Source organism: Sciurus vulgaris, assembly GCF_902686455.1.
Source record: "Sciurus vulgaris genome assembly, chromosome: 3".
Lineage (NCBI taxonomy): Eukaryota > Metazoa > Chordata > Mammalia > Rodentia > Sciuridae > Sciurus > Sciurus vulgaris.
Genome location: NC_136463.1, coordinates 68,586,747 through 68,612,259, shown reverse-complemented (window position 1 = coordinate 68,612,259; position 25,513 = coordinate 68,586,747). Strand labels below are relative to the sequence as shown.

At 42.6% G+C, this 25,513-nt stretch overlaps 2 protein-coding genes across 6 annotated transcripts in view; one reads left to right on the top strand and one right to left on the bottom strand.

Annotated features, from left to right (window-relative positions):
* ADAP2 (ArfGAP with dual PH domains 2) overlaps positions 1-7,861 on the bottom strand; it is a 32,733-nt gene extending 24,872 nt beyond the window's left edge. For both annotated transcript variants that reach the window (XM_079130503.1, XM_079130504.1), the window contains exons 1-5: positions 5,734-7,861; positions 4,844-4,974; positions 3,187-3,278; positions 2,077-2,156; positions 1,002-1,114 (exon numbers count right to left, since the gene is read on the bottom strand). In XM_079130503.1, coding sequence (XP_078986629.1) covers positions 1,002-1,114; positions 2,077-2,156; positions 3,187-3,278; positions 4,844-4,974; positions 5,734-5,827 — 510 coding nt within the window. In that variant the 5' untranslated portion in view covers positions 5,828-7,861. The remainder of the gene's footprint in view (positions 1-1,001; positions 1,115-2,076; positions 2,157-3,186; positions 3,279-4,843; positions 4,975-5,733) is intronic.
* TEFM (transcription elongation factor, mitochondrial) lies at positions 4,833-25,036 on the top strand. Of its 4 annotated transcripts, XM_079130506.1 has the most exons (6): positions 4,833-4,954; positions 8,937-9,045; positions 17,069-17,355; positions 18,701-19,164; positions 21,881-22,030; positions 23,287-25,036. In XM_079130506.1, exons 3-6 carry the CDS (start codon positions 17,325-17,327, stop codon positions 23,749-23,751), a joined length of 1,110 nt encoding a protein of 369 aa, XP_078986632.1. In that variant the 5' UTR covers positions 4,833-4,954; positions 8,937-9,045; positions 17,069-17,324; the 3' UTR covers positions 23,752-25,036. The 4 variants fall into 4 exon arrangements, with proteins under 4 accessions (XP_078986632.1, XP_078986631.1, XP_078986634.1 ...); XM_079130505.1 differs by lacking the exon at positions 8,937-9,045 and having other exon boundaries at positions 4,837-4,954; XM_079130507.1 differs by lacking the exon at positions 8,937-9,045 and having other exon boundaries at positions 4,878-4,954; positions 17,066-17,355.
* Positions 25,037-25,513: the final 477 nt, after the last annotated feature.

Here is a 25,513-nt window from a genome sequence, read left to right as displayed (position 1 = left end):
GGTGTATATGTTTGCCCTGATGTGCTCAGGGCTTCTGCCCATGGTGCTCCCTCGTCCCTTCTCTTCCTCACAGACCCACATGACTTATTCCTCACATTTATTCAGAGCTCTGCTCACCTGTCACCAGAGAGGCCTTTCCTGACCACCCTGTGGTCAACCTCACACATACTCTCATCACCCTCTAAGCTCTCACCTTAGAACTTGCTGCCGCCTAAAATACACTAATATAATGTGTTGGTTGCCTCCTGACTTTTTCCACTAGAATTAAAGCTCCATGAGAATTATGAAAATGCTTAGTTCATTGCTATGTCCCCAGTCCCTAGAATGATGTCTGCCACGTAGTAGGTGCTCAATAAATATTTAAATGAACGGATAAACGAAATAAAATCAAGTGATCATCAGAGGTGTAAACATGGACCAGTTGCATGAAATGGAGGCATACCCCCACATTCTTAACTACTTGAGAGGCTGAAGCAGGAGGATCCCTTAAGCCCAGGAGTTCAAGACCAGCCTGGGATCAGGTATGGCGGTGCACACCCGTAATCCCAGTGGCTTGGGAGGCTGAGGCAGGAGGATCACAAGTTCAGACTCAGCAACTAAATGAGGCCCTAAGCAACTTAGTTAAGACCATGTCTCAAAATAAATAAATATGGCTCAGTGGTTAAGCATCCCTGGGTTCAATCTCTGGTACAAAAAAAGGAAAAACAAAATGAGTCTGTTTCAAAAACCAACCCAAATCAAAATATGAACTTGGGCTGGGAATATAGCTCAGTTGGTAGAGTGCCTGCCTCGCATGCACAAGGCCCTGGGTTCAATCCCCAGTACTGCAAAAAAAAAAAAAAAAAAAAAAAATGAAGTAGTTTAAGTTGATCTTATGTGAACAGGGAGTATGTTTTTAGTAGACTGAATTGATTGTATAACCAAGGAGAAGGAGCTGAAATTATTCACACGACAAAGCCCATCCATTAACAAGAAGCTTTTAGTGAGGCATGGCCTCTTACCTCTTCCTTGGTGTAGTACTTTAGGAGCCCTTCTCTTGCCATCAGGACAAATCTTCTTCTCAGGAACTGTGCATTGTCCTTTCCCCGCTTCCACAAGAATCCTTCTCGGTTACCTTGACCACCAGGGAGAGAAGGAGAGAATAGCCATGACCTTAGGATGCACAAGCAGCTCATGAACCTCCAGAGTTTCAGGGGCAGATAGAGCCATTCACCTGTTGCCTAAATACCTCCAATCTAACTTGGTTATTTCAGTTTCAGGGAACAAGGGTCTTGCCTGGGGCCCACTTTGCCATGGCTTATCATCTCAGTCATACTTCCCCCACTGTGCAAAACCTTGCTTTCTTATCTCTCCATGGTATCAGGCTGCCTCACTAAGAGACACAACAAAACCTTAAGGAGTCTAAGTCCTGAGAAACTGGACTGATTCTGGAAGAGGACTAAATATGTATGGTCCTGCCCAACTTCACATGGCCATCATGGTCTAATGAAACTTTGGAAATAAGGAGTGACCTCACGGTGCTAGGTGGTTTGAAGACTAACTGGTGCTCCTGGTACCTAACGTTGAGCATTGGCTGCCTTTGGTCCTCCAAGAGTGGTCTTGTACACTTTGCTCTCTGGGTCACTGTCAGTTTGGACTCAGGGCAAGGGGCTGAAAACTGCCATAGATCCAGGGTCACCTAAGAGGCTGTGCCCACACAATGGCAGAAAGGGAGGCTGAAAGGCCGCCCATGCTCCTCACCAAGCCATAAGCTGTGCCAGGAATGACATTAACCAGGGAAAGGGATGCTTGCTTAATGGGTCTGCCCAGTGTAGAAGTCTTTCCATAATTCATACTAAGATCTGCATACACCTGTGGCCCTGCAAGGACCTGAGACCAATATGCTTCTCTGCTGCTCAGACCATAAGATTCCACTTGCTGATTTGCTAGCTGTTTCAAGGCAGAGGAGCCCACCCTTTGGCTCCTGTGGGCAGAGCAACAGGCATTTCATGGATGGATCTTACTCCTAATAGCCAGGTGTTTTGTTTGTAGAGCTGATCAGAACACCAGTCCCACAAGATATGAAAATAACCTTACCTGGGGGAGCGACAGCTTTCCCATCAGCCATAAACTCCTGTCTCTCATACTTAGCACGAATCCATTGTTCCTTTAAGACCCTAAAAAGAGAGAACCTTTGGTCAGATGAATCCAGAGGTGCTCTACCACTGAGCTACTTCTCCAGTCCTTTTTGTTTTATTTTGAGATAAGGTCTCATTAAGTTATTGAGGTTGACCTTGAACATGTGATCCTCCTGCCTTAGCCTCCCAAGTATCTGGGATTAGAGGTGTGTGCTACTGCACCTGACAGCTGTTAATACTTTTGTGGTTATTTATTTATTTTTGATGCTAAGGATTAAACCCAGGGGCACTTAACCACTGAGCCACATCCCCAGACCTTTTTAAATTTTATTTTGAGACAGGGTCTCACTAAGTTGCTGGGGCTGGCCTTGAACTTGCTATCCTCCTGCCTCAGCCTCCTGAGCTGCTGGAATTACAGGTGTGCACCACTGTGTCCAGCAGTTTATGGTTATTGCTGCAGCTTAAACAAGTTTTTGTAGTCAACCTGAACTTAGGAGGGATAGTCCTAGATATAACACTAAACAGGAAGTAGCTGAAACACACTTGTTCTACTAAAAACACCTACATCTTTCCTCTATCACCTATAGGCTATCAGAACATCAGAGGCAGAGTGACAGGCAGTTCAGAAAGTCCCCCATTTCACAGCAATGGAAACTGAGGCCCAAAGAAGGAAAATGGCATACCAAGCAACAGAGGTAGAGAGAGGTTTAAGCCAGGAATTTTTTTTTTTTTTTCAGTACTAGGGACTGAATCCAAGGGTACTCTATCACTGAGCTACATTCTCAGCCCTTTTTATTAATTGTTTTGAGACAGGGTCTCACTAAGTTGTCCAGGATGACCTCAAACTTGCAATCCCCCTGCCTTGGCCTCCTGAGTAGCTGAGGTTATAGGTGAGTGTCACCATGCCCAGTTTAAACCAGGATTCATTTATGATGGCATCAGATGCACTCCTGGATCTACCTGCTGACCTGGTCCACAGAAGACATTGCCACAGACAAAGGCATCATAGGTGGGGTAAGGGTGGGATCAGGAAAACCCTCAGCCAGCCCCTAAGGAATTGCCCACTCACAGGCAGTCATTGGCTTGGGGGATGTAGTAGAAAGCGGGGACTCTGGCTTCGAACTTGGCCTTCACACGGAGGTTTCCATTGTGAGTCATAAACTGCAAGACAACAGCAATTTAAGATAAACTTAGAACTTCAAAAAAATGTGAAATGAAACCCTGGTTTACCCAGAAGGCCATGGGTCTCACTGGCTTCTAGGCTGGGTCAGAAGGAACTGCCTCCAAGAAGGAGACATCCCACCAGGCCTGGTCATTGCACTGCCAGGAAGTGCCAGCCTGGAACCCTGAGGGGCAATAATAACCACGCCTCATACACAACAACACTTCACAGTTCTTACATAGTGGCTCATTGGATCCCCTCAGTCACTTTAATATGATCATCTTTATTTTAGAGATGAGGCAACTTGGGCTCAGAGAGGCTTTCTGATTTGCCCAAGCAACACAGCTTATAAATGGAAAACTAGAATTTGAACCTAGCCCCATCTGATCCCAAAGTTCACATTCTTTCTCCTACTCCCTCCGCAGATGGCCAGGACCCCAGACAGCTATGAATGTCTTTAGGAGACAGGGGCAGCTGGAGGATGGAAGTAGGTGCAGGTTCATAGAATACATGTCAGGGTGATCAGTGGACCTGAGAGTGGACATGGAAGTAGCATATCCAGCTGAGAGCAGGAGCGGGAAGAAACACCAGGTTTTGAATGCACACCCTTGGTTAGAGTGAACCCTAATCTTCACCTTCCCAGAAGCTGTTGGGTTGTGTCACAGTATATGCACCAGGTTTGAATCCCAATAAGGTTCAAATCCTGACTCTGCCATTTGTACCATGAGTGACCCTGGGATCTCACATATAAAAATGAAGAAAAGGCACAAATAAAACCCTTCAGGCTTATGTGCAGGTTGAGCAGCATCCGGTCTTTCTTCTGCTCTAGAATGTAAGTCCAGGATGAGCAAAGACCTTGTCTTGTCCACTGTTCTCTCCCAGCACCCAACACATGTAGGCTTATAGTAACTATGTGTTGACTGAGTAAGTAAAACATCCAGCCCAGCGGTTGTCTGGCACAGTTCCTGGCACATAGTGAGTGCTCAGTCATGTGACCCGCTTCCCCAATTGTTCTGGATCCCCTCAGCCAACCAGTACAGTATAAAACTGCCTGCTCTCTGAAGATTTTTCTGGCCAAAACATTACTACTATCCAGGCTGAGGAGTCCTCAGTGCCCACAGGGCAGTAGAGCAAAGTGGTCCTCTTCCTAGCTCAGGGAGGGCGGGAGGAACATAGCATGTTTCCCTTCCCCCAGTCTAGGACTTCTACTGATTATAACAGCAACTGTTAATTTACTGCTCACTTTGTGCTTCCACTGGGCCTGCGTTTAACCCTTATAGCAGCCCTGTGAGAAGGTAGGTATGCCTGTAATACACATGTGGAAACGGAGAGTTCACAGCTAGGATTAAGTAACTAGCTCCCGGCCTCACCGCTTCTAGGTGAGCAAGTAATGAGTCAGGATTTGTCCTTAGGGCCTCTGTCTAAAATGCTGTCTTCTGTTTCCTCTGTTAGTCGCTGACACTCTCTGGGCTTCAGTTTCCTCCTCTCGGGACTGGGAACACCCGCCCCCTGTCTCCACCCCAACTTTGCGGTTCCAAGACTCTCCACCTGCACGCCCTTCTACCTCCACAATACTGTCGTCCCAGAAGTCGAGTCTCACGGATTTAACTTTGCTGATGTCCGGGAAGTTGCGGTGGACGCCAGAGCAGTGGAGACAGATGAAGATCCCCAGCTTGTAAGAGGCCCAGTCGGGATCTGCGGGGCAGGAGGGTAGCTGAGCAGAGCTGAGCGAGGAGACCAGAGCTAGACTGGGGCTCTGAGATAGGTAGGACCCGACAGGATTCCGGAGGTGGTGGCCAGCCCTGCCTGCGGGGGTCCCCCCACCTTGGAACAACTAAGTTACTAGCATGAAATCTTCTGATCGGCCCACCCGCCGTGATGCGGCGGCCACAGAATGGAGATCTTGGAGAGAGTCCAAGGGATGGGGGCGAGGCTGAGGCGGGCGCGACATGAGGTGATAAGGCTGAGGGGGAACTGAGAGGAGCACTGGGGAAGGACCCGCGGCGAAGCTGGGTTGGGAGCTGCAAGTGGGGAGGTCGAAAACAGGGCGCCTCAGGTCTGAGCGAGGTGGAGAGGGAAAGGGAAAGCCCTCGGAGGCGTCCAGGGGAGGCACAGGGGACACAGGACCATCAGGAGGCTTGGGGCCGAGGTCTGGGGCTCCTCGGTGAGTGAGAGGTTTGTGTCCGAGGGCGCGGGAAGTGCCCAGGTCTCGAGGGTTGGCACAGGGAGGTGGGTCCTGCGCCGTAGGGTGTCTGGTGTTAGGGGTGGGCAGGAAGGTCAGGGTGCCCAGCTCCCGGATCTAGTATCGGGAGGGTCCCAGGACGTGGAAAGACCCGCTTCTGGCCCGGCGTGGAGAGTCAGGGTCCTGGGTCCGGGTGGGAGGTTCACTGAATGGACGGGGGTCGGGGTCCCCAGCAGCACATGCCCCGCGCGCCCGCGCCGCCGCGCCCTTACCCGCCGCCCCGCAGTCGGCGCAGTGCGTGTTGCCGGTGCCCGCAGCCCGCAGCAGCTCCAGCAGCCGCTTCTTGTTGCGCTCGCGGTCGCCCATGGCGGGCGGGGCGGACTCAGCAGGGCTCAGCCCGGCCGCCTCCGGGCCCGCGGCCGCCCATGGTCAGTGAGCTAGTCCCGGTCGCCGAAAAGGACCCAGTCCGCCGCCCCTCCAGCTCCGCCCCCTCCAGGGCATTCTGCCCCGCCCGCGGCCCAGCCAGTCCCGCCCCGCACTCTAAGGACCGGTGGGGAGGAGCAGGAACACGGGACTTGGAGTCTGTTGCCTAGAGCGAGATCAACTTCTGGCCCGCCCCTTGCTGGCTGCAGGGCGGTGGACAACCTGTTCAGCCTCTTTGGGCCTCAGGTTCCACCGCTGTAACGGAGGAATAAGGGCATATGTCCACATCTCGGGGCTCCTTGGAAAAATTAAACAGAACCTAACTTTTGTTAGGATCTTACATCTATTTCGGGACATAGCTATATTGCAAACATCACCTTCTCAGGAATCCCTTCTTACTACCCAGTCGCAAACATTCTCTCCACCTTCTGGTTCTCCTAGAACTCCGTGATAGGATCCGTCCATCCCTTTTGTTCCTGAGCGTCCACCTCAGGAACTGTCCACCTTGCGTCACAGTAATACATACTTGGGTTAATTCTACCCTCTGCCCCCAAATACACACATGGCTTCACTAGCAAGTTCAGTATCAGTGGTGTTATTCCTGTATGCTTCTTATCTCCTAGAAATGTCACCTGCACGTTTTTGGAAGTCCAAAAATAGTTGCATGACTCTCCTCACCAGAAAGTGAACCAACCTGAACATAGCAGGTTTCTGTGAAGTTCTATCACCATGAGGTGTGGGCAGGGCTTAGATGGTCTTGAACATGAGCATTTCATTAATCCCCTTTTCTTCTTTTTGAACCAAGGATGGCTCAATTACTGAGCCACATCCCCAGCCCCTTTTTATATTTTATTTAGAAATAGGGTCTTGCTAAATTGCTTAGGGGCTTGCTAAATTGCTGAGGCTGGTTTTGCACTTGCAATCCTCCTGCCTCAGCCTCCTGTGCCACTGGAATTACAGGCATGCCCTGGCCCCTTCTTTTCTTGATACCATCCTCAGAGACTCATCCACCTCCTGCAAAATACATACTGTATGTACTTGCCATCTCCTGTTAGGTAGACCCCCATCTATGGCATGCATATGGCTTAATGCACATGATGTTAGATTTCCATCCTGACGGACTGGACTGCAGCTGGTATTATAGCTGACCTGCCTGATTCACATTCAAAACATACACATACACACACATGCACACAGCATAATATAATGGAACTGATCAAGGAATACACAAATTCAGGCTTTGAATGTTGGCCCCATCACCTGCTGTTTGTCCTTGGACAAACTTCACTTCTCTGAACCGTGGACTCCTCATCTGTAAAATGAGGATTTTGAGATCTACCTGCCTACTTGGGTCTTTGGGATGACACACAATATTCTCAAATCACAGTAGTTCCTTTGCTTCCCTTGCCCCCTGGCCAGCTTGTGGAATTGTCATCTGGAATGCTGCATGTCATTTCCCATAATCCCCAGTGCAGAGAAGGTCAAGCCACCAGGCCCAGAGGAGAGAGGACCAGGGGCAGAGCAGAGAAGAGAAACATTCTGAAGAACAACCAGCCATGAGGGGTGTTGACTGTGGGGGTAGGGGAGGCCCAGTCCAGGAACAGCCACAGAGCCACCAGTGGGAGAGCCAGCAGGGGTCAGGGGTCAAGAGGCTGTTTACTAAACAAGCCGAGAGATGATTCATTTCCTCTGCTTTAGATGAAAAGAGAAACAGAAATAAATCTCCCAGGAGAAAGATGGGAAAGGCAACCTATGGTAGGAAGGCAGAGGGAGGGGGAATTGAAAAGGAAAAGGGGACAAGCCAAGGGCATTTCTGCTCTGCCCAATGCCAGAGCGAAATTATGACACCGAGCGGCTCTCCTCTGGCACCTTGACTCTCACTCTCTCCTTCCTGGACATCCCCCAGAGGCAACCCAAAGAAAATATGGCATCTCATTCCCAGTAAGGAGCCAGAGATTGAGAGGTCCCCTTCATTTCCCCTCTTCCCTTCCTTATTTTTGGATGTTTCCATTTAATGTGAATAAAAGCCTGAAGGTGGAATTTCAGTCATCCTTAGAGGAAAAAAAAAAGAAAAAAGTACTCTGGTATTGTATTTGTAGTAGGTTTCTTCCCTCCTTTTTCCTTTTTGTTTGGAGTCTGGGGAAGGTAACACTAATTGATACTTCTTGAGTGTTTTGCAGAAGAGTTCCGCAGTACCTGATATATTTGAGCTCCCTGATCACCTTCTGAGGACAGCATGGAATCATGCCATTTTGCAGAAGGGAAGGCTGAGCCTCACAGGAGTTAAGTTATTCAAGGTCATGTAGCCAAATATGAAGCAGAACAGAAACCCAAATCCAGGTCTCCTATCATGGTATTGTTTAGTCTCAGGTTATTTCATGAAACCTCTCCTTCAGTCTTTTCATTCTGGATTTTTTTTTTTTGTTTACTTTTGCATGTATTTAATGTGTGCAATGTGTTACTGAGTTCAATACACATATACACTGCATAATGATCATCACAAAGAAAACACCCATGACCACCAATGCTGTACACTAGATCCCCAGACACTGCTTATCTTATAACCGAAAAGTTTGTACCTTTTATTTTAAAAATATTTTTAGTTGTAGAAGGACACAAAACCTTTATTATATTTATTTTCATGTGGTGCTGAGGCAAGCGCTCTACCACTGAGCTACAACCCCAACCTCTGTGTCCTTTATTTTTACTACCATTTATTTCCAAAAACTTTTCTTCATCCCAAAGGGAGAAAGTCTACAGCCCATTTCTGGGTACTGGACATGATAAAGTTGAGCTCAACTTCTGTGTTTAGAAACCAGAAGCTGCTCCTGAGGAAAGAGGTTTGTGGCAGGAGCTGCCATGACTCGGGCAGATGCTGAGCATGGTGAGCCAGGGTTTCAGGGCAAGGGTGGGTTAAGACAGCCTTTCTGGGGTGCTTAGTCCAGACTGCAGCTGCTGGGGTGAAAGAGCAGCAGAGGCCTGGGACAGAACGTCCTCTCTAAATAATGCTCCCAGCATCCCTCAGAGCACAAACTTCCAGCTCTGTTCCCAGATCAGTGTCATTCTTCAGCTGAGTGGGCCACAGAAGGGCTGGAAGAAATCCTTCAACCACATTCTCAGGAACAGGCTCAAGATCCCCAGGGAGCAAAGCATGACCCTTTGTAAGTCCAAATAATTGTGTTTATTAGCTTTAGAATTTGGAAGAAAATGATAATTACAGGAAATGTGAAAACTACAGTAAAGAAGAAAGGAAACATCACTTACTGTCCTGGCCACCATTTGCTCCGGGATTGCAATGTTCCAGGCTGCTTACATTCATTGTTCCATTTCATCTTTGCCACCAACCCTAGAGGTACACTAGGTGGCCTAGAGAGATGAGGTAAATTTGTCCAAGCTGCGCACCATGGTGCAGGCCTAGAATCCCAGGAGCTCAGAAGGCTGAGGCCAGAGGATCACAAGTTCAAGGCCAGTCTCAGCAATTTAGCAAGGCCCTAAGCAACTTAGTGAGACCCTGTCTCAAAATTTAAAAAAAAAGGGGGGGGGGGCTTGGGATGTGGCTCAGTGGTTAAGCACTAATGGATTCAATCCCTGGAACAACAACAAAAACAAATGTATCCAAGTTTACACAACTGAGGTATACTGGATGATGGATGGTACTGGAGCTGAATTTGAATTCAAGTGTAACTTGGGCCCTTTTCACCAGCACCTCAAGCTGAACCATAAGAACATGACTTATAAAAATGGCAGTAGCCAGGTGTGGTGGTGCATGCGTGTAATCCCAGTGACTTGGGAGGTTGAGGCAGGAGGATTGTGAGTTCAAAACCAGCCTCAGCAAAAGTGAGGCACTAAGCAATTCAGTGAGACCCTGTCTCCAAACAAAATACAAAATACGGCTGGGGATGTGGCTCAGTGGTCAAGTGCCCCTGAGTCTAAACCCCGTACCCCACCAAAAAAAAATGGCAGTACCTTAGAGTTCAGCCTGATACTGCACTTTGAACAGTTCTGCTCTCAAACATCATTAATATTTTTTGTGAGTTTATTTCTGGTGTTTATGCATATTTTAATATGATTGACTATGTTTTCATACAACTTTATATTCCTTTATACCCCTTATTTACTTTTTTTTTTCTTTTTGGTAGAGGCATTTTACCACTGAGGTACATCCCCAGCCCTTTTTAATTTTCTAATTTTTTATTTGAGATAGGGTCTTGCTAAGTTGCCAAGGCTAGCCCCAAACTTGCAATCCTCCTTCCTCAACCTCCTGAATCGCTGGGATTACAGGTTTGTACCTCCGCTCCTTGCTTTTTACTTTTTTACATAATAAGTCTCATATCATTATCATGGATGCTTTATGAGATCATTTTAATGGCAGCATGATAGTTCATGGAATATGTATATTTCTTTACTGTTAGACATAGAAAAGTGACAATTATTTGCTGGTGTACATAATGCTGTAATGACCATCGTTGTGCCCAGTGCATCACTCCCTGTTGTAATCACTTGCTGATTTACTGGTTTTTCCTTCTTTAAAGCTTCATAAGGTCAGGGGTCAGGCCAGTTTTGTTCTCGTTGTATCCCCAGAACCTGCCTGCTCATTCAATAAATCTTTGCTTCACAAATAAAAAAAAAAAAAAAAAAAAAAAAAAATGAGAATCAGTAAAAATAACAAACAATGATAGGAGAAGACTTTTGAAGGAAAGAACATGCAGGCAGGTGAAAGGGCCAACACTCAAGCAGCCATGCAGAAGGATCCATCAAGTTTACCTATGTATTTCTATGTTTAATACCACCTTGTCTTCAACACTAGGAACCAGCTCACAACCCAGAGGGACTCCCTAGTACAATACTGCCAAAGTCTTTGTTTGGTCATTCATTAACTATTCACAGAACACCTACTTTGTGCCTACTACTGGAAAGGGTGCTGGGGTTCTTGTTGCCTTCATAGAGCTTACTTTCAGGTTGAGAAGACAGAAAATGAATGGAGAAACCAATACACATATACACAATACGGTGTAAAAGTGACAAGTGCTAAAAAGAAAAATAAACAGAATAAAGGGTTAGAGAAGGATAGAAGATGCTATTTTGATAGGGAAGTCAAGGAAATGAGGAGGCCACATGTCTGCAAAGATCTGAAGGAAGGGTCCAGGCAATTCTGCACCTATCTGAAACAAGAGTGTATCAGGAAAAGCAGAGAGGGAGTGCAAAGGTCCTGCGGTGATAACATCCTTTGAGCACAAAGCTGTCCAAGTCTATGCAATGGCACCTCACTCATGCTGCTCCCTCTCCAACTACAGTTGCCTCTTCCTCTTCACGAGCTACCCTGGGTCTAGTGAACTTCTGCTTCCATGCTCAAATTCAAAACCTCATTTCTTGCAGCCTGCCCTTATAGCCAGATGTTCCCACAACGTTTGTATTTCTATCACAACAATCATCACTTTGTTCTACACTTGCTTTTTAACTTATTTTGTTTCAATCAGCAGTGATCTGGTTAAGTGCAAGTTGTCACATTCATCTTTATACCCTTGGTGAGGCAGGAGGATTGGCAAGTGTTGGGTCCAAAATATGTTTGATCCATTTCTGTGAAATGTTCAAGATAGGCTAATTCACGGAGAAAGAAAGCAAATAGTGTTTGCGGGGTGGGGTATGTGTATGTGTCAGGAATTAGAGAATTACTGCTAAATGGGAATGAGGTTTCCTATGAGGTGTTGGAAATGTTCTGAAACTAGACAGTGGCTATGGTTGCACAACACTGTGAGTGTACTCAGTGCAGCTTAATTGCATACTGAAATGGTTTGAAAGGGCTGGGCATGGTATCTCACACCTGTAATCCAGCAACTCGGGAGGCTGAGGCAGGAAGATTGAAAGTTCAAAGCCAGCCTCAGCAACTTAGCGAGGCACTAAGCAACTGAGTGAGACCCTGTCTCTAATAAAATATAAAAAAGGACTGGGGACATGGCTCAGTGGTTAAGTGCCCCTGGGTTCAATCCCTGATACCAAAAAAAAAAAAAAAGGTTAAAATGGTGAATTTTCACTCAACTTCAAAAGATAACAATTGATTTGAGTGGAATTGAGACCATCATAACACAGGCAGTCCTTATGAAAGTTTGCATTCAGAATTAAACGTGACAGTCAACAGAGTCAGAGAAATGAGAAGTTCAGTGATACGATCTGAGGAACCAGAAAATAAAGCCTGAGCAGAAATAGGATAATTGTTTTCAATTCAAACCTTTACCTGGAACACTGAATAAGAAGTTAGTCATCCAGGTTTAGTCACAACTACAGCTGAAGGGATTGGAGTGACATCTGTTAAAAATTTGAATATTGGTGGGTGTGGGGCAGTTTGCCTATAGAATTAGACTTTAAAAACTGGGCTCAAGAATCCCCAACTTCAAGCCTGGTGTGGTGGCCCATGCCTGTAATCCCAGCGGCTCAGGATACTGAGGCAGGTGGACCAAGAGCTCAAAGTCAGCCTCAGCAAAGACGAGGTGCTAAGCAACTCAGTGAGACCCTATCTAAAAATAAAATACAAAAGAAGGCTGGAGATGTAGCTCCAGTGGTCAAGTGCCCTGAGTCAATCCCTGGTACCAAAACAAAAACAAAAACAAAACCCCCGACTTCTATTTCCTTTAGTTATATCTAAATTAACTGCATCAGGGATTGTCTTACAAAGCATCAGGGTATTTTTCTCTTGAGGCCTTTTCTTAGAAAACCACACCTCATCTTAGTCAGTATACTCAATTGTCCAATTAATAACATCTCTCCTTGCATAACATAGTTTACCAGTGATTCCTATAATTTAATTTTCACAATAATCTCCTAAAAGGGGTACTTTGAGCCTTAATTTGCAAAAGAGGAAACTGTGCTTATAGCAATAAACTGAGATACATACATAATATGTAGCAGTGTTGGAGCATGAGCTCAAGTAATCTGATTCTGGAATGTTGTATGAATGTTGATTTAAAAACACTTTTTTGGTACTGGGGATTGGACCCAGGGGCTCTTAGCCACTGAGTCACATCCACAGCCCTTTTTACTTTTTGTTTTGAGACAGGGTCTCACTAAGTCACTTAGGGCCTTACTAAATTGCTGAGGGTCTTAAAATTTTTTGATCATTTGCTCAACTATTTTAGTTGTGTACACTATTGAAAAAACAATGATAAAATATAACATAAAAGCAGAAAAGAACAAAGCTTCTCCTCGATTAAGATTTGTAGAGCCAATTATTTTTCTGCTGTAAAATAACACAGAGGTTGCGGGGTGGGGCAAAGAGATACACGATGTGCTGCAGAACTAGCAGCTCTTTCTTGGGAGTCTAGCTGCATCTGAAGAGACAAAGGACTGGGGACTGTAGAGAGTAGATTGTGTCACTAAGTAAACATTCAAATCTTATAGATGCATATCTAATTCAAAGTAATTTGGAAAATTAACCTTTCAAGAAATCTTTATTAAAGTATAACAAGTACAAGGTAGCTGTGACTAAGCCTGGATGACACATATCATAAGCTTGAACTTGATGAGTTTTACACATTTAAGTAGTACCCAGAGCTAAAAAAAACACAAAGAATATAACTGTCATCCCAAAAGACTCCCTCCCTCTTCAGTGACCAGTCCCAGAGGAAACCTGATTTTTATCATCTTAGATTATTTTTACCTGGTTTTGTACTTCATATATAAGTGTGTGGATTCTTTAACTGGACATTATAAGATTCATCCGTGTTGCTGGATGAAGATGAAGTTTCTCAGTATATGCACAATCATTTGACATTAGTCCATGTTTTCGCTAATACGAGACAGTGTGAACAGTCTTATAATCATGCAATCATTCATTTAATCACGTGAAATTGCTATTTGACAGCTGTTAAATATTGGCAATTTCATATGTGTAGTTCAACCTGTTACACATCTTAAAGTGTACGTGTTTGCATTACATTGGACATACACCCAGGGGTCAGATTTCTGGGTCATAGGTTATATATGTATCTTCAGCTTTTATCAGAAACTAGATATTGCCAATATTCCAAGGAGATTGTACCAATCCGCGGTTCAATTAGCATGTATGAGATTTCCAGTTGTTCCACATCCTTGCCAACACGCCAATCTATTGATGCATTAATATTGTCTTTTTCATTTTAGCTATCCTCGTGGGTATGTAGTGGTATCACAAAGTATTTTAATTTTCATTTCCCTGATAACTAATAAAATTGAAAATCGATTCATCTGTTTATTGGTCATTTGAATAGACTTCTTAGGTGATGTATCTATTCAAGTCTTCACTCCTTTTTTTCTTTTGGTACCAGGAATTGAACCGAGGGGTCCTTAACCACTGAGCCACATCCCTAGTCCTTTTTTTTTTTTTTTCTCGGTGCTGGGGATTGAACCCAGGGCCTTGTGCTTAAGAGGCAAGCACTCTACCAACTGAGCATCTCCCCAGCCCCCCTAGTCCATTTTTAATATTTTATTTAGAGGATCTTGTTGAGTTGTTTAGGGCCTCCCTAAGTTGCTGAGGCTGGCTTTGAACTGCAATCCTCCTACCTCAGCCTCCCCAGCCACTAGGATTAACCCCCCATGCCTGGCCTTTGCCCATTTTTTAATTGGGTTACCTGCATTTCTTTTAAGAATTTGTAGGAATTTTGAAAATATGTTCCAGATACAAATATATTCTGGATTCAGTTATAGCATTGTAAATCTCTTCTTCCACTCTATAGCTTGCTGTTTCATTCTTTCAGTGGTGTTTTTTAATGAACAGACATTCTAACTTTAATTAAATCCAGTTTATCCATTTTTCTTTAATGCTTTTTAAATCTTGATAAGAAATGTTTGTCTGCCTAAAGGTCATGATGTTATAGAACATTCATTTTTAATGTTTTCCCATAAAAAATTAACCTGTGTTAATTAAACTGAGCCAGCGATTTCTGTATCTGACTTATAGAATCAGGGAAGTGAGAAGAAGTTAGTTTTTGAAGGAAGATGTTGATTTTCATTTTGAATGTACTGATTCTGGTTTACAGTGAATCATGCACACTGGTTGTCTTTTTCCCTACCACTTTCAGTCTGGTCATAGTATAATTCTGAATGAATGCTCTGAGGAAGGAGGGTCTTTCTCCTCAAGGTCATTAGTTCTGAAGAAAAACCGATGCTTAATGAGAAAACTAACATTTCTTGAAACTTTTATTACATATTGGGTTCTCTACACCCTGTTTCTTGTGAATACTCCAAGTTGTCTTGTGAGTAAGGTATCATTATCTCCATTTTACAAATGGGGAAGCTGAGGTTCAGAGAGGATAAAAAACTTTGTTTGTGAAGTAAGTGCTAAGTTATGTCTTGCCAGAGAACTACACCATCTCTGAAAGCATCACCAGGACTCCTTATGAATTAATTTCATGTATTAGTTTCTTCCAGATGCTGTAACAAGTTACCATGAATGGGGAGGGTTACAATAAGAGAAATTTATTCTCTCACAGTTTAGAAGGCTAGAAGTCTGAAAGCAAGATGTCAGCAGGATTGGTACCTTCTGAGGGTTCTGAGGAGAATCTATTCCATGCCTTTCTCCAGCTTCAGGTGAATGCCCTTCTTGGCATATAGTTCTATCATTCCAACCATCTTCATCATAAATTCACATGACCATCTTTTTATAAGGACAAGGGTCATATTGGATAAATCACTGCTCCAGGCCAGCATCATCTCATTTTTTCTTTTTCTTTGTGTTTGATACTGGGGTGTTACTATTTGACAAGACTGGTCTTAAACTCTTGGACTCAGATGATCTTCCCATAGCCTCTGGAGTAACCAGGACCATAGGCAGTGACTGTGCTTGGTATTTTATTTTCACCTTTTGGTTCGTGTGGTGGGATGAGGTGCTGGGAACTGCAACCTGTGACTGGTGCATGCTAGGCAAGCATGCTACCACTGAGCTACCACCCAGACCCTACCTTATTTTAACTACTTACATCTACAATGCCTTTATTTTCAAATAAGGTCACATTCTGAGATACTAAGGGTTAGAACTTCAACATCTTTTTTTTTTTTTTGGCACTGGGGATTGAACCCAGAGACACTCAACCACAGAGCATCATCCCCAGAGCCCCCACACCCCATACACTATTTTTTTTTTTTTTTGAGACAGGGCCTTTCTAAGTTGCTGAGGCTGCTTTGCACTCACAATCCTCCCGCCTCAGCCTCCAAGCTGCTGGGATTACAGGTGTGTGCCACTGAGCCCACCTCAATGTATCTTTTTTGAAGAATGCAATTCAATTACAATATCTCATTAAGTTGCATAAACTCTGGAGTGAAATGTAAAGTTTTCTCCTGACTTGGAGGATTTTGCACAAAAACTATTTCTTGTTAGATTCCTAACTTCCCCCAGAAACTGTCAAGATTCTTAGAATTCCTATGAGTAATTCTTATTAATACTTATTATTCCCCACATCCTCATTGCCTTCTGGACAATATCTACGCGGACAATGAATCTATTGCTGCCCCACAAAAACACAAACCCATCACCTTTTCCTCCCTCCTGACTTCCCTGTTTTTCACAAAACTGGCTAAAGTTTCCCCATCTTCCAGAAAGAATCTTCTCTCCTGCCCCCTGTCTTCTTACATGTCTCAGATTCAATTCCTTACTATTCCCTGTCCCTTGGGAAGATACACTTCCCTACTGTTGTTCTTCTTCCCGGGCTTTTCACTTCAAGATGGTCTCACACAAGCTATTTATAAGGTCAATTTGTCTAGGAAAATTCCAATCTAAGTTTGCAAATCAAAGACTAGCAACCTGACACAGTCATTTAACTGCTCCTCGCTGCATTCGAGGACCATCCAAATACAGCGCCACTGAACTTTCTCCAGCCAATCCAAATGGAATATTTCGCCCAGTGGCAAAGCCATCTCCTCCTTCCTCGTCCTCCCTGATAGCTTGCCTGCCCTCTTTTCCTTGCTGAGCTTCTGAAACAATTCGGACTTCCCTCAGTTATTCCACTCGACTTGAAGAGAGTGGTTACTGGTGCACCTTTCTACGGTACCTGGCTCTCACGTCCCCATCCCTGGACTACGCTCCAAGCTAGGTACCAAGCGGAGTTCCTCAATCTATGCGTCTCTAATCAGCCCAGGGCATTTTCTCCAAAGAGGGACATAACCAACTACAAATGAAACTAGCCTAGGTGTTTCCTTCCCGGGGATTTGGTCCAGCAGCTGCCATTGGCAGGAAAGGGCAAGAACGTTTCCCTGAAGCAACGGAACAAGTCTGCAGGTCACCCGAGGCCTCAGAAGACGCGCACAGGGGCGTGGCCACCGGTCGAACCACTGCAAAGCCAGGTGTGCCTCGGAACGACCCTTCGGCCGGACTCTTTCCGCGGAGCCCAGGCCGGACGTTTTGTGGCGAAGCAAACAGGAACCGGAAGTCAGTGGAGGAAGTCTTAGCGTTGGGACCTGCTGGTGTGACTAGAGGATGAACTTGTCTTGTCTGCTCAAAGTGGGAGGTAGGGTACCTAGAGTACAGACTTGTTTTCCCACCTGCCCCTGAACCTCGAGTGTTTGTTTTCTCCTGTCCCATAACCTGGTCGTCCGTTTGGAGCTCCAGGCGAGCTGTCAGGCAGTTCTGGTCTCCGAACCTCGGAGCTTGTGTGATTCCCAGGCCCAGGGCGCAGGCGGAGGATTCAGATTTTATCTATTTTTTCCAGTACTGGGGATCGAATCCAAGAGGATTCAGATTCTAACAGCAACTTGCTTATTACTTCTGGCTGCTTTATTCCCTGTAGCTGCGATGTCAGAGTAACTTTTCCTGGTCTTACAAAGTTATTCATTTTATGGTGTTTCTTCTGCTTGCAAAAACATTGTCATAGAAGAAAATTAAAACCGCTCTAAAATATACCACTTGGCTAAAACATTTCTTATAAAGGTTTAAAATTTAATTTTCTTAATTCCACCACGAGAAAGTAGTGAAAATAGAAGTGATGATCTTGAGACATCAGTTACATAAAGATCCCTCATATTGTAAATATAAAAAAAGTTAAGCAGTTGAAATTATTTCAGCTAAAAACCAAGTGCTGCTGGGGATCCACCCAATATCTCAGGAGTGATAGGCAAGCGATCTACCATTGCATTATATACCCAGCCTGTAACTACAACTCCTTGACAGGCATAAAATAGTTTCTAGGTAGTAACATTTAGGACTGACCCATAAAAATCAGAAGACAACTTTTATGACTTAAAACCAAGAAAAGCCCTAAAGGCAACAAAACTACAGACCCACGGAGGCATGGGCCTGTAACCCCCTGACTCAAGAGCTGAGAATGGAGGATAAGTTTGAGGCCAGCCTCAGCAACTTAGCAAGACTCTGTCTCAAAACAAGTAAAAAGGACTTGAGGATGGAGTTCAATGATAAAAGTACCTGTATTCAATCCCCCAAAACAGAACAACAAAAATTATATATTCTATTTTAAAGGAGATTCTCTGTAATAATTTAATATGATCCATTATTTCTTTTTACTTATGTTTATTAATATTTTGTTTTTATACTGTGGGTTGAATCCAGGGTGCTTTATCACAGAGCTGCATCCCCACCCTTTTTTGAGACAGGGTCTCGATAAGTTACTGAGGGTCCCACTAAACTGCTGAGGCTGACCTTGAAATTTCTGACCTCTTGCCTCAGCCTTCAGAATTTCTGGGATTACAGGTGTGTCATTGCATCTGGCTAACATAGTCAGGTATCTCTTAAATTACTGGAAATTCTTTGTGATTTTGCAAAGGACCTGGCCAAGCTTGTAACTAACACTAAAAGGAAGTAGGACATCCTGGTTTATATTTTGTTAATTTTCCTTTTAGGGAGATGGAGATCCTTTCCAGTTCCACTGGAGTTATCCTTGTTCCAGGCCCTACATAATTTCTGCTGTCGGAAAAAATCCACTGCACCTGAGAAAACTATTACCAATGTTTCTTTTTGTAATGAAAATGCAAAGGAGTCTGGAAATGCACTCGACAAGCTCTTCTCTTCAGAACAGCAGGCCTCCATCCTGCATGTGTTGAATACAGCATCTAATAAAGAACTTGAAGCTTTCAAATTGCTTCATGGAAGAAAGTCCATCAATATTATAGAGTACAGAGAAAAGTTTGGGCCGTTTCAGGATTTGGAGAGTTTGATGAATGTGCCCTCGTTCCAGTATAAAACTGTTGTTCAAGTTTGTAACGCCATTCTTTGTCCAGAGAGTGAGAAGAAAAAAAGAAAGTTACAGGAAAACCGGCTGTTGGGAAAGCTCATCAAACCAGACATAGAAAGAGAGAGACTTAAGGTATGTCATTTTCTTACACTGCCTAATGTTTTGAGAACTTTGGAAAGCACTCTTCTGGGCATTGGATTGAGAAGTTACTAAAACCAGGTTCTTCATGCCTGGTTGGAGGATCTGGACATAAATAGATGACCTATTAAACAAAGTGTGTGAGTACCATCACATGAGATGTACAGACAGTGCATTGACAAGTGAGAGAAGGGGGAAAACAGATATGACTTTACTGGAAGAACTCAATTTGGATTTTGAAGGAGAGAAAAATTAGGGTGGCTGGAAAAGGAGAGCATTCTAGATAGAACAGTCAATGTCAAGAAGTAGGTCTATGCAAGGTAAACCAGGCACAGTGGCACATGCCTGTAATCCCAGCAGCTCAGTGGGAGTGTGAGACATGAGAATTACAAATACAAAGCCACCCTTAGCAGCTTAGGGAGGCCCAAGCAACTTAGCAAGACCCTGTCTCAAAATAAAAAATAAAAGGCTGGGAATGTGGTTAGTGGTTAAGTATTTCTGGGATCAATTCCCCAGTACAAAAAAGGAAAAAAAAAAAGAAAGAGAAAGAGAGAGAGAGAGAGAGAGAGAGAGAACTGTTGTAAGATACCCAGCTGTGTTTGAGGGTTATGTTGGAAATAATGAGATGTAGATATAGATTATGGTTGAGGAGTGATTCTAGAACAGTATACCAGTCTTGCCAGCAGAATTTAAATTTATTTTCTGTCCCCACTGCCACCTTGTTTGTTTTGTTTTGTTTTGTTTTTTTGGTACTGGGGATTGAACCCATGGTTGCTGTACCACTGAGCAACATCACCAGACCTTTTTACTTTTTTGAGACAGGGTCTTGCTAAGTTGCTGAGACTGGCCTCAAACTTGCAACCCCCCTGCTGCAGCCTCCCAAGTTGCTGGGATTACAGGTGTATGCCACCATGCCCAACCTACTGCCACCTTTAACAAGCATTCTAAAAGCAAATCTTCCAATGTTACCTGAAAAGACACGTATTCACATTACTTGACACATCAGTCAAGCATTAAGCTGTGTCAAGCATTTAGGTCCTGTGTCACATTGCTTGATAAAATATTCGCTTGTCTCATAATAATATCATTTTTATCTGAAACAGTGGTTCTCAGGTTTTTTGGGGAATATGGATATTTTTAATTTTTTTTTTCTTTTTGGTACCAAAAAATAAAAACCCAGGGATGCTTAACCACTGAGCCACATCCCTAGCCCTTTTATTTTTTTGAGACAAGGTTTCACCAAGTTGCTGAGGCTGGCCTTAAACTCTGCCTTGGCCTCTCAAAAGTCACTGCAATTATAGGATAATTTTGGAAAAAAGGATGAAAGCTATAGACCTTAGGTCCCAGAAGAAAAGCACAGTACATATACACAGAATGTTACATATGCGCTCAGAGGACTTGCAGATTCCATTATGTCTATGTGCAAGCTCAGGCTTGGACTCCTGCTGCAGTTGAAGTGGAACATATTTCATCCACATTTTTCAGGGAAGATTTTCACCCAAATTCATAGCTAAAACTATATTCATATTATAGTGGGGTTGCATCTTGTTTAGAGGTTGGGTTTTATAGTCAGTGTGTATGAGAAAATCGTGTAGTGCAATCCTTAAAATCTATTGCCCAAGGAAGTACTATGTGCAGTATGGTTCAGTAATGCTTATGCATCCTAAAACTTGAATAATTGAGCTAAAGAAAAGAATCGAAAGAGTCTGTGTTTTGTAGATGTCTTGGCATCCAAATTATTCTGCCTGCAGATATTTATGTAGCAGTGAAAGGGAGATGGGTGTAGAGTTATAAATTGTTCTTGCCTATCTGCCCTTGCATCTATAGAACATATTAGTAGTGTCTCTCTCCATTACAACTAAATGAGCCTGTGGGAGTGAGGTGATACCGTTATACTTTATTTCTAGCCTAGACTCGGCAGAGCTAAATCCATATATCCAATCAGCTGTTATACATATTAGAAGCTCTGATATTAACTCATAAAAAAACCCAAAAAAACAAAAAAACCCCTCATCTCCCCCTATGTTCCCAGTTGATTTGCTGCTTACCTTTGTCTTGCTTGAATGTACCATCCAGTTGAGTATCAGTTCTACTCCCACTATTTCCTCTTCTTGTCAATGTGTTGTTCTTAATACTTTGTTATAACAGTACCTTACACCAATCCCTACCTTTTGTTAGTCCCTTCTAGTCCATCTCCCACACTGCTGTCAATGATTTTTCTGAAATGTAAATCTTACTATTTCTTAAAATCAAATGTTATGTTTCTTGTTTCCCAATGTCTAGCACATTAATAATTCTCAGTTCATAAACTAAATAAATTTATATCAACTAGTTTGGCATTCTGAGTTTGTAAATTAGGTTTTGCATCTGTTAAAATGTTTACATTTGATGAAAAAAAAAAAGTTTATACTTGAGCCAGGTGTAGTAGCACATGCTTGTAATCTCAATGACTTGGGAGGCTGAGATAGGAGGATTGAAAGTTTGAGACCAGCTTCAGCCTTAGTGAGACCTTGTCTCAAAATAATATAAAAAGAGCTGGAGTTTTTTTTTAAATCCAGTGGAAGCTATGGACCTTCTTCCCAGGAGGAAAAAAAAAAAATACAGCACATATATACATGGTAGCATGTTCCCAGGTTCAATCCCTGGTACTGCCAAAAAAAAAAAAAAAGATGAAGTTACACTTGTAATTAAATCAGCTTTTCTCTTTTAGGCAGTCAATAGTATTGTGTCTATTGTTTTTGGTACTCAAAGAATTGCCTGGGCTCACCTTGATCACAAATTGACAGTGCTGGACTGGCAGCAAAATGACTATTGGAAATTAATGAATAGAACATACCCATCATCACTCTATTTAAAAGAGGTAAGGCTGCTGCACCTCCACATTCCTGTCACTGTCTAGCTCCTTGTGCATGCCTGCATAGCTTTTTTGGTAGTTTTTAATCTTCTGCTCCCAAAAGGAATGTAATAAGATGATAGTTGGTTATTATTTGTGATACTTACTACTGACGCACTCCTATTGTTTTTTCATTTTTGATTTTTTGATTACTTCAAGAAATGCCTTCTGTATCAAAGGCAGATGTTGGAAAATCAATAGTAAAGTATATTATTCTGCATGTCATAAAATATCACTATTTTGTATTCATAGCTTATTTTCAAAATACTATCATTCTTTCATTTAAGTCTTCAAAATCTTGTGAAATGGTTGGGAATTACTGTCCTGATTATAATATGAAAACTGCTGTTCAGTCATTTGCAGATTATTAATTCTGAGTTAGCTATACTCTGCCCTAGGGTTTTTTTTTTGTTTGTTTTTTGGTACTGGAGGATTGAATCCAGGGGTGCTTAAACACTGAACCACATCCCCAGCCCTTTTTATTTTTTGAGACAGGGTTTTGGTTTGTTTTTAAAATATTTTTAGTTGTAGATGGACACAATAATTTTATTTATTTTTATGTGGTGCTAAGGAACAAATTCAGTGCCTCACATGTGCTAGGAAAGTGCTCTATCACTGAGCTACAACCCCAGGCCCTGGGAGGCTGGTTGTGAACTTGTGATCCTCCTGCCTCAACCTGAGCCACTGGGATTACAGGTGTGCGCCACAAGTCTGTCTAGAAAATTTTAAATGGTTCATAAAAGTTCTGAGTTGTCTGATTTTTACTTTTCTTTTTTGGTACTGGGGATTGAACCCAGAGGTGCTCTACCACTAGCTATATCCCAGACCTTTTTATTTTTTATCTTGAGACAGCGTCTAAGTCGCCAGGCTAGCCTTGAACTTGGTGATCCTCCTGCCTCAGCCTTCTGAAGAGCTGGTATTGCTGGTGTTACAGGTGTGTGCCCAGCAAGTTGTCTAAAATTAAGTCGATATAGATTTTTAAAAATTATGAAGCCTATTTTACAGATGAAGAAACTGGTACTAAGGACTAAATATCTTAGTTTGTTCCTGAAAAAGTCATGACCAGAACTTTGCTACCCATAAAATGCTTTTTCACTTATTTCAAAATTGTCAAGTGTTATTATGTAAGTTACCTAATTAGAATATTTTAAGATAGAAATGAACATAAAATGAAATGAATTATTTCTGCTTACTTATTTTGTCTTTTGTTTGTTTTAATAAAGATTTCTTCGGTCATTTCAAAGATGCCTAAAGCAGATCTCTATGTTCTGGAAAAAACAGGACTTTCCATTCAAAACTCATCTCTGTTTCCTGTACTGTTACATTTTCATATCATAGAAGCCATGCTGTATGCATTATTAAATAAAACTTTCGCCCAGGATGGCCAGCACCATGTGCTGAGCATGAATCGAAATGCAGTGGGGAAGCACTTTAAACTGATGATTGGTGACACTCGGACTAGTGGGAAAGAACTAGTGAAGCAGTTCCTCTCTGAGTCTGTACTGAAGGCAAAGCCTCGAGTGTTCTTTCCACCAGATAAAGTAGTACACTACAGACAAATGTTTTCACCCGCTGACTCACACAGAAGAGAAGAGTTGTATGATTCACTGTTACAAGCTGTTGCTTTCTATGAGTTAGCAGTTTTTAATACTAAGAATTCTGAGATTAATGTACCTGCTCTGTTATAATGTATATTTATTCTAATTATAAAATTAGCTGTTCTGAACAGTCATGTTAATGGAGAAGAAAACACATTTTGAGTATGTTTTAGATGTTTAATGTCAGACTTTCAGCTGTGAAATGGTATACATAATAATAAGCCAAGACTAGATCAGTAAGCATACTGTGCCTTTTGGGATTCATTGTCAATAAAATGCCCCCTGGACAGCCAAAAGAAGAAACAAAGTTTTCTCACTTTATCAAGCAGATACCATCTACATTGAAGATTTGCATTATGTTGTTAAAAAATAGAGAAAAATGATTTCTTTCTAGGTGTAACTTATGAGAATAAAGCTAAAACAACTGATAACACAATTTGTAGACTCTACTTATTCTCTAGGAAGAACATGGTTTGGCATACTGTCTGCAGTTTTCATCAGTTCAAATGTAATAACCTAGCCAGGCACAGTGGTGTGCACCTGTAATTCTGCTACTTAAGAGGGTAAGGCAGGAGGATTGCAAGTTTGAGGTCAGCCTGTTCAACTGAGTGAAACCCTATCTCAAAACAAAAGAGGCTTGGGATATAACTCAGTGGTAAAGCACGCTTGGGTTTAATCCTTAATGCTGGGGGTAAAAAGTGAAATGTGCTTCTTGGAAAAAAAAAAAAAAAATCAAATAATTAAAAGTGTGTGTATAAATAAAGAAGGAAGTAGAAGTCCTGCCTCATTAGCACCTCCCACTGCCTGGAGATGGTGTGCACTCTAGACTTCTTGCCATGCACATGTAAGTCTCCACATTATGTTTGATTGTGTACTTTCATCTCCACCAAAGAAATGAGATACATAAACTACACATAACTAAAAAGGAAATTAGTCTCTTTTCTTCCAGATCACCACCTTTGATGTTGTTTTCTACTTTGGCAAATAGCTTTACCAGGTACGCAATTGTTTATGCCAGAAATATGGCATTGTGTCTCCCACATAGTTCTGGAAATAGGTATGAGGGAAAATACCAATTTTAAACTTTTATAAGGTAAGATGCAAAGTATTGAAAAGTCACATTTGATTTTTGGTACATTTGATTACTTTTATCACAAAAGTGAATCTAAATCTTAGAGGGATTTATTATCTTTAAGAAGGAGGGGGCTGGGAATGTAGCTCAGTGTTTGAGCATTTGCCTAGCATGTTTGAGGCCCTGGGTTTCATTCCTGCCACCATGAAGAAAACCAAATAGGCTGGGGATATAGCTCAGTTGGTAGAGTGCTTGTCCAGCACGCACAAAACAAAAAACAAAAAAACAAAAACAAAAAAAACATGTAAAACTATTTCCCTAAGTTACACTAAGCAAAATAAATAAATAAATAAAATAAAATAAAATAAAAATAAAAACTAAGTATGTCCCTATTAGGGAGGAAACTACTGCAATTACTTATTACTGAGATATAGTTCCTATGGATTTACTTTACTTTGGTTCATCAATTCTTGAGAATTACCAGTTTCTAATGATAAAACGACTAATTATCAGGTAAGTGGTCTAGTGAAGGAACTCAAAAAAAACAAAACAAAACAAAAAAAAAGATTAAGTATACTTGAAAAAAGCTTTAGAGCCTGGGTCAGGAGGATCACAAGTTCAAGGCCAGCCAGCCTCAACAACTTAGTGAGACCCTGTCTCAAAATAAAAAGGGCTGGAGATATGGCTCAGTGGTTAAGTGTCTATGGGTTCAACCCATGGTACAAAAAAAAAAAAAAAGGCTTCAGAAGACCTTATTCTCTCCTGTATAGGATGAAATCT

What these genes read in the sequence shown, in the direction of transcription:
- TEFM (XM_079130506.1), top strand. Translation starts at nt 17,325, where the DNA reads ATGAACTTGTCTTGTCTGCTCAAAGTGGGAG. An exon ending in TAGAAAGAGAGAGACTTAAG is followed by an intron (nt 19,165 to 21,880) that starts GTATGTCATTTT and finishes TTTCTCTTTTAG; the next exon opens with GCAGTCAATAGTATTGTGTC. An exon ending in CATCACTCTATTTAAAAGAG is followed by an intron (nt 22,031 to 23,286) that starts GTAAGGCTGCTG and finishes GTTTTAATAAAG; the next exon opens with ATTTCTTCGGTCATTTCAAA.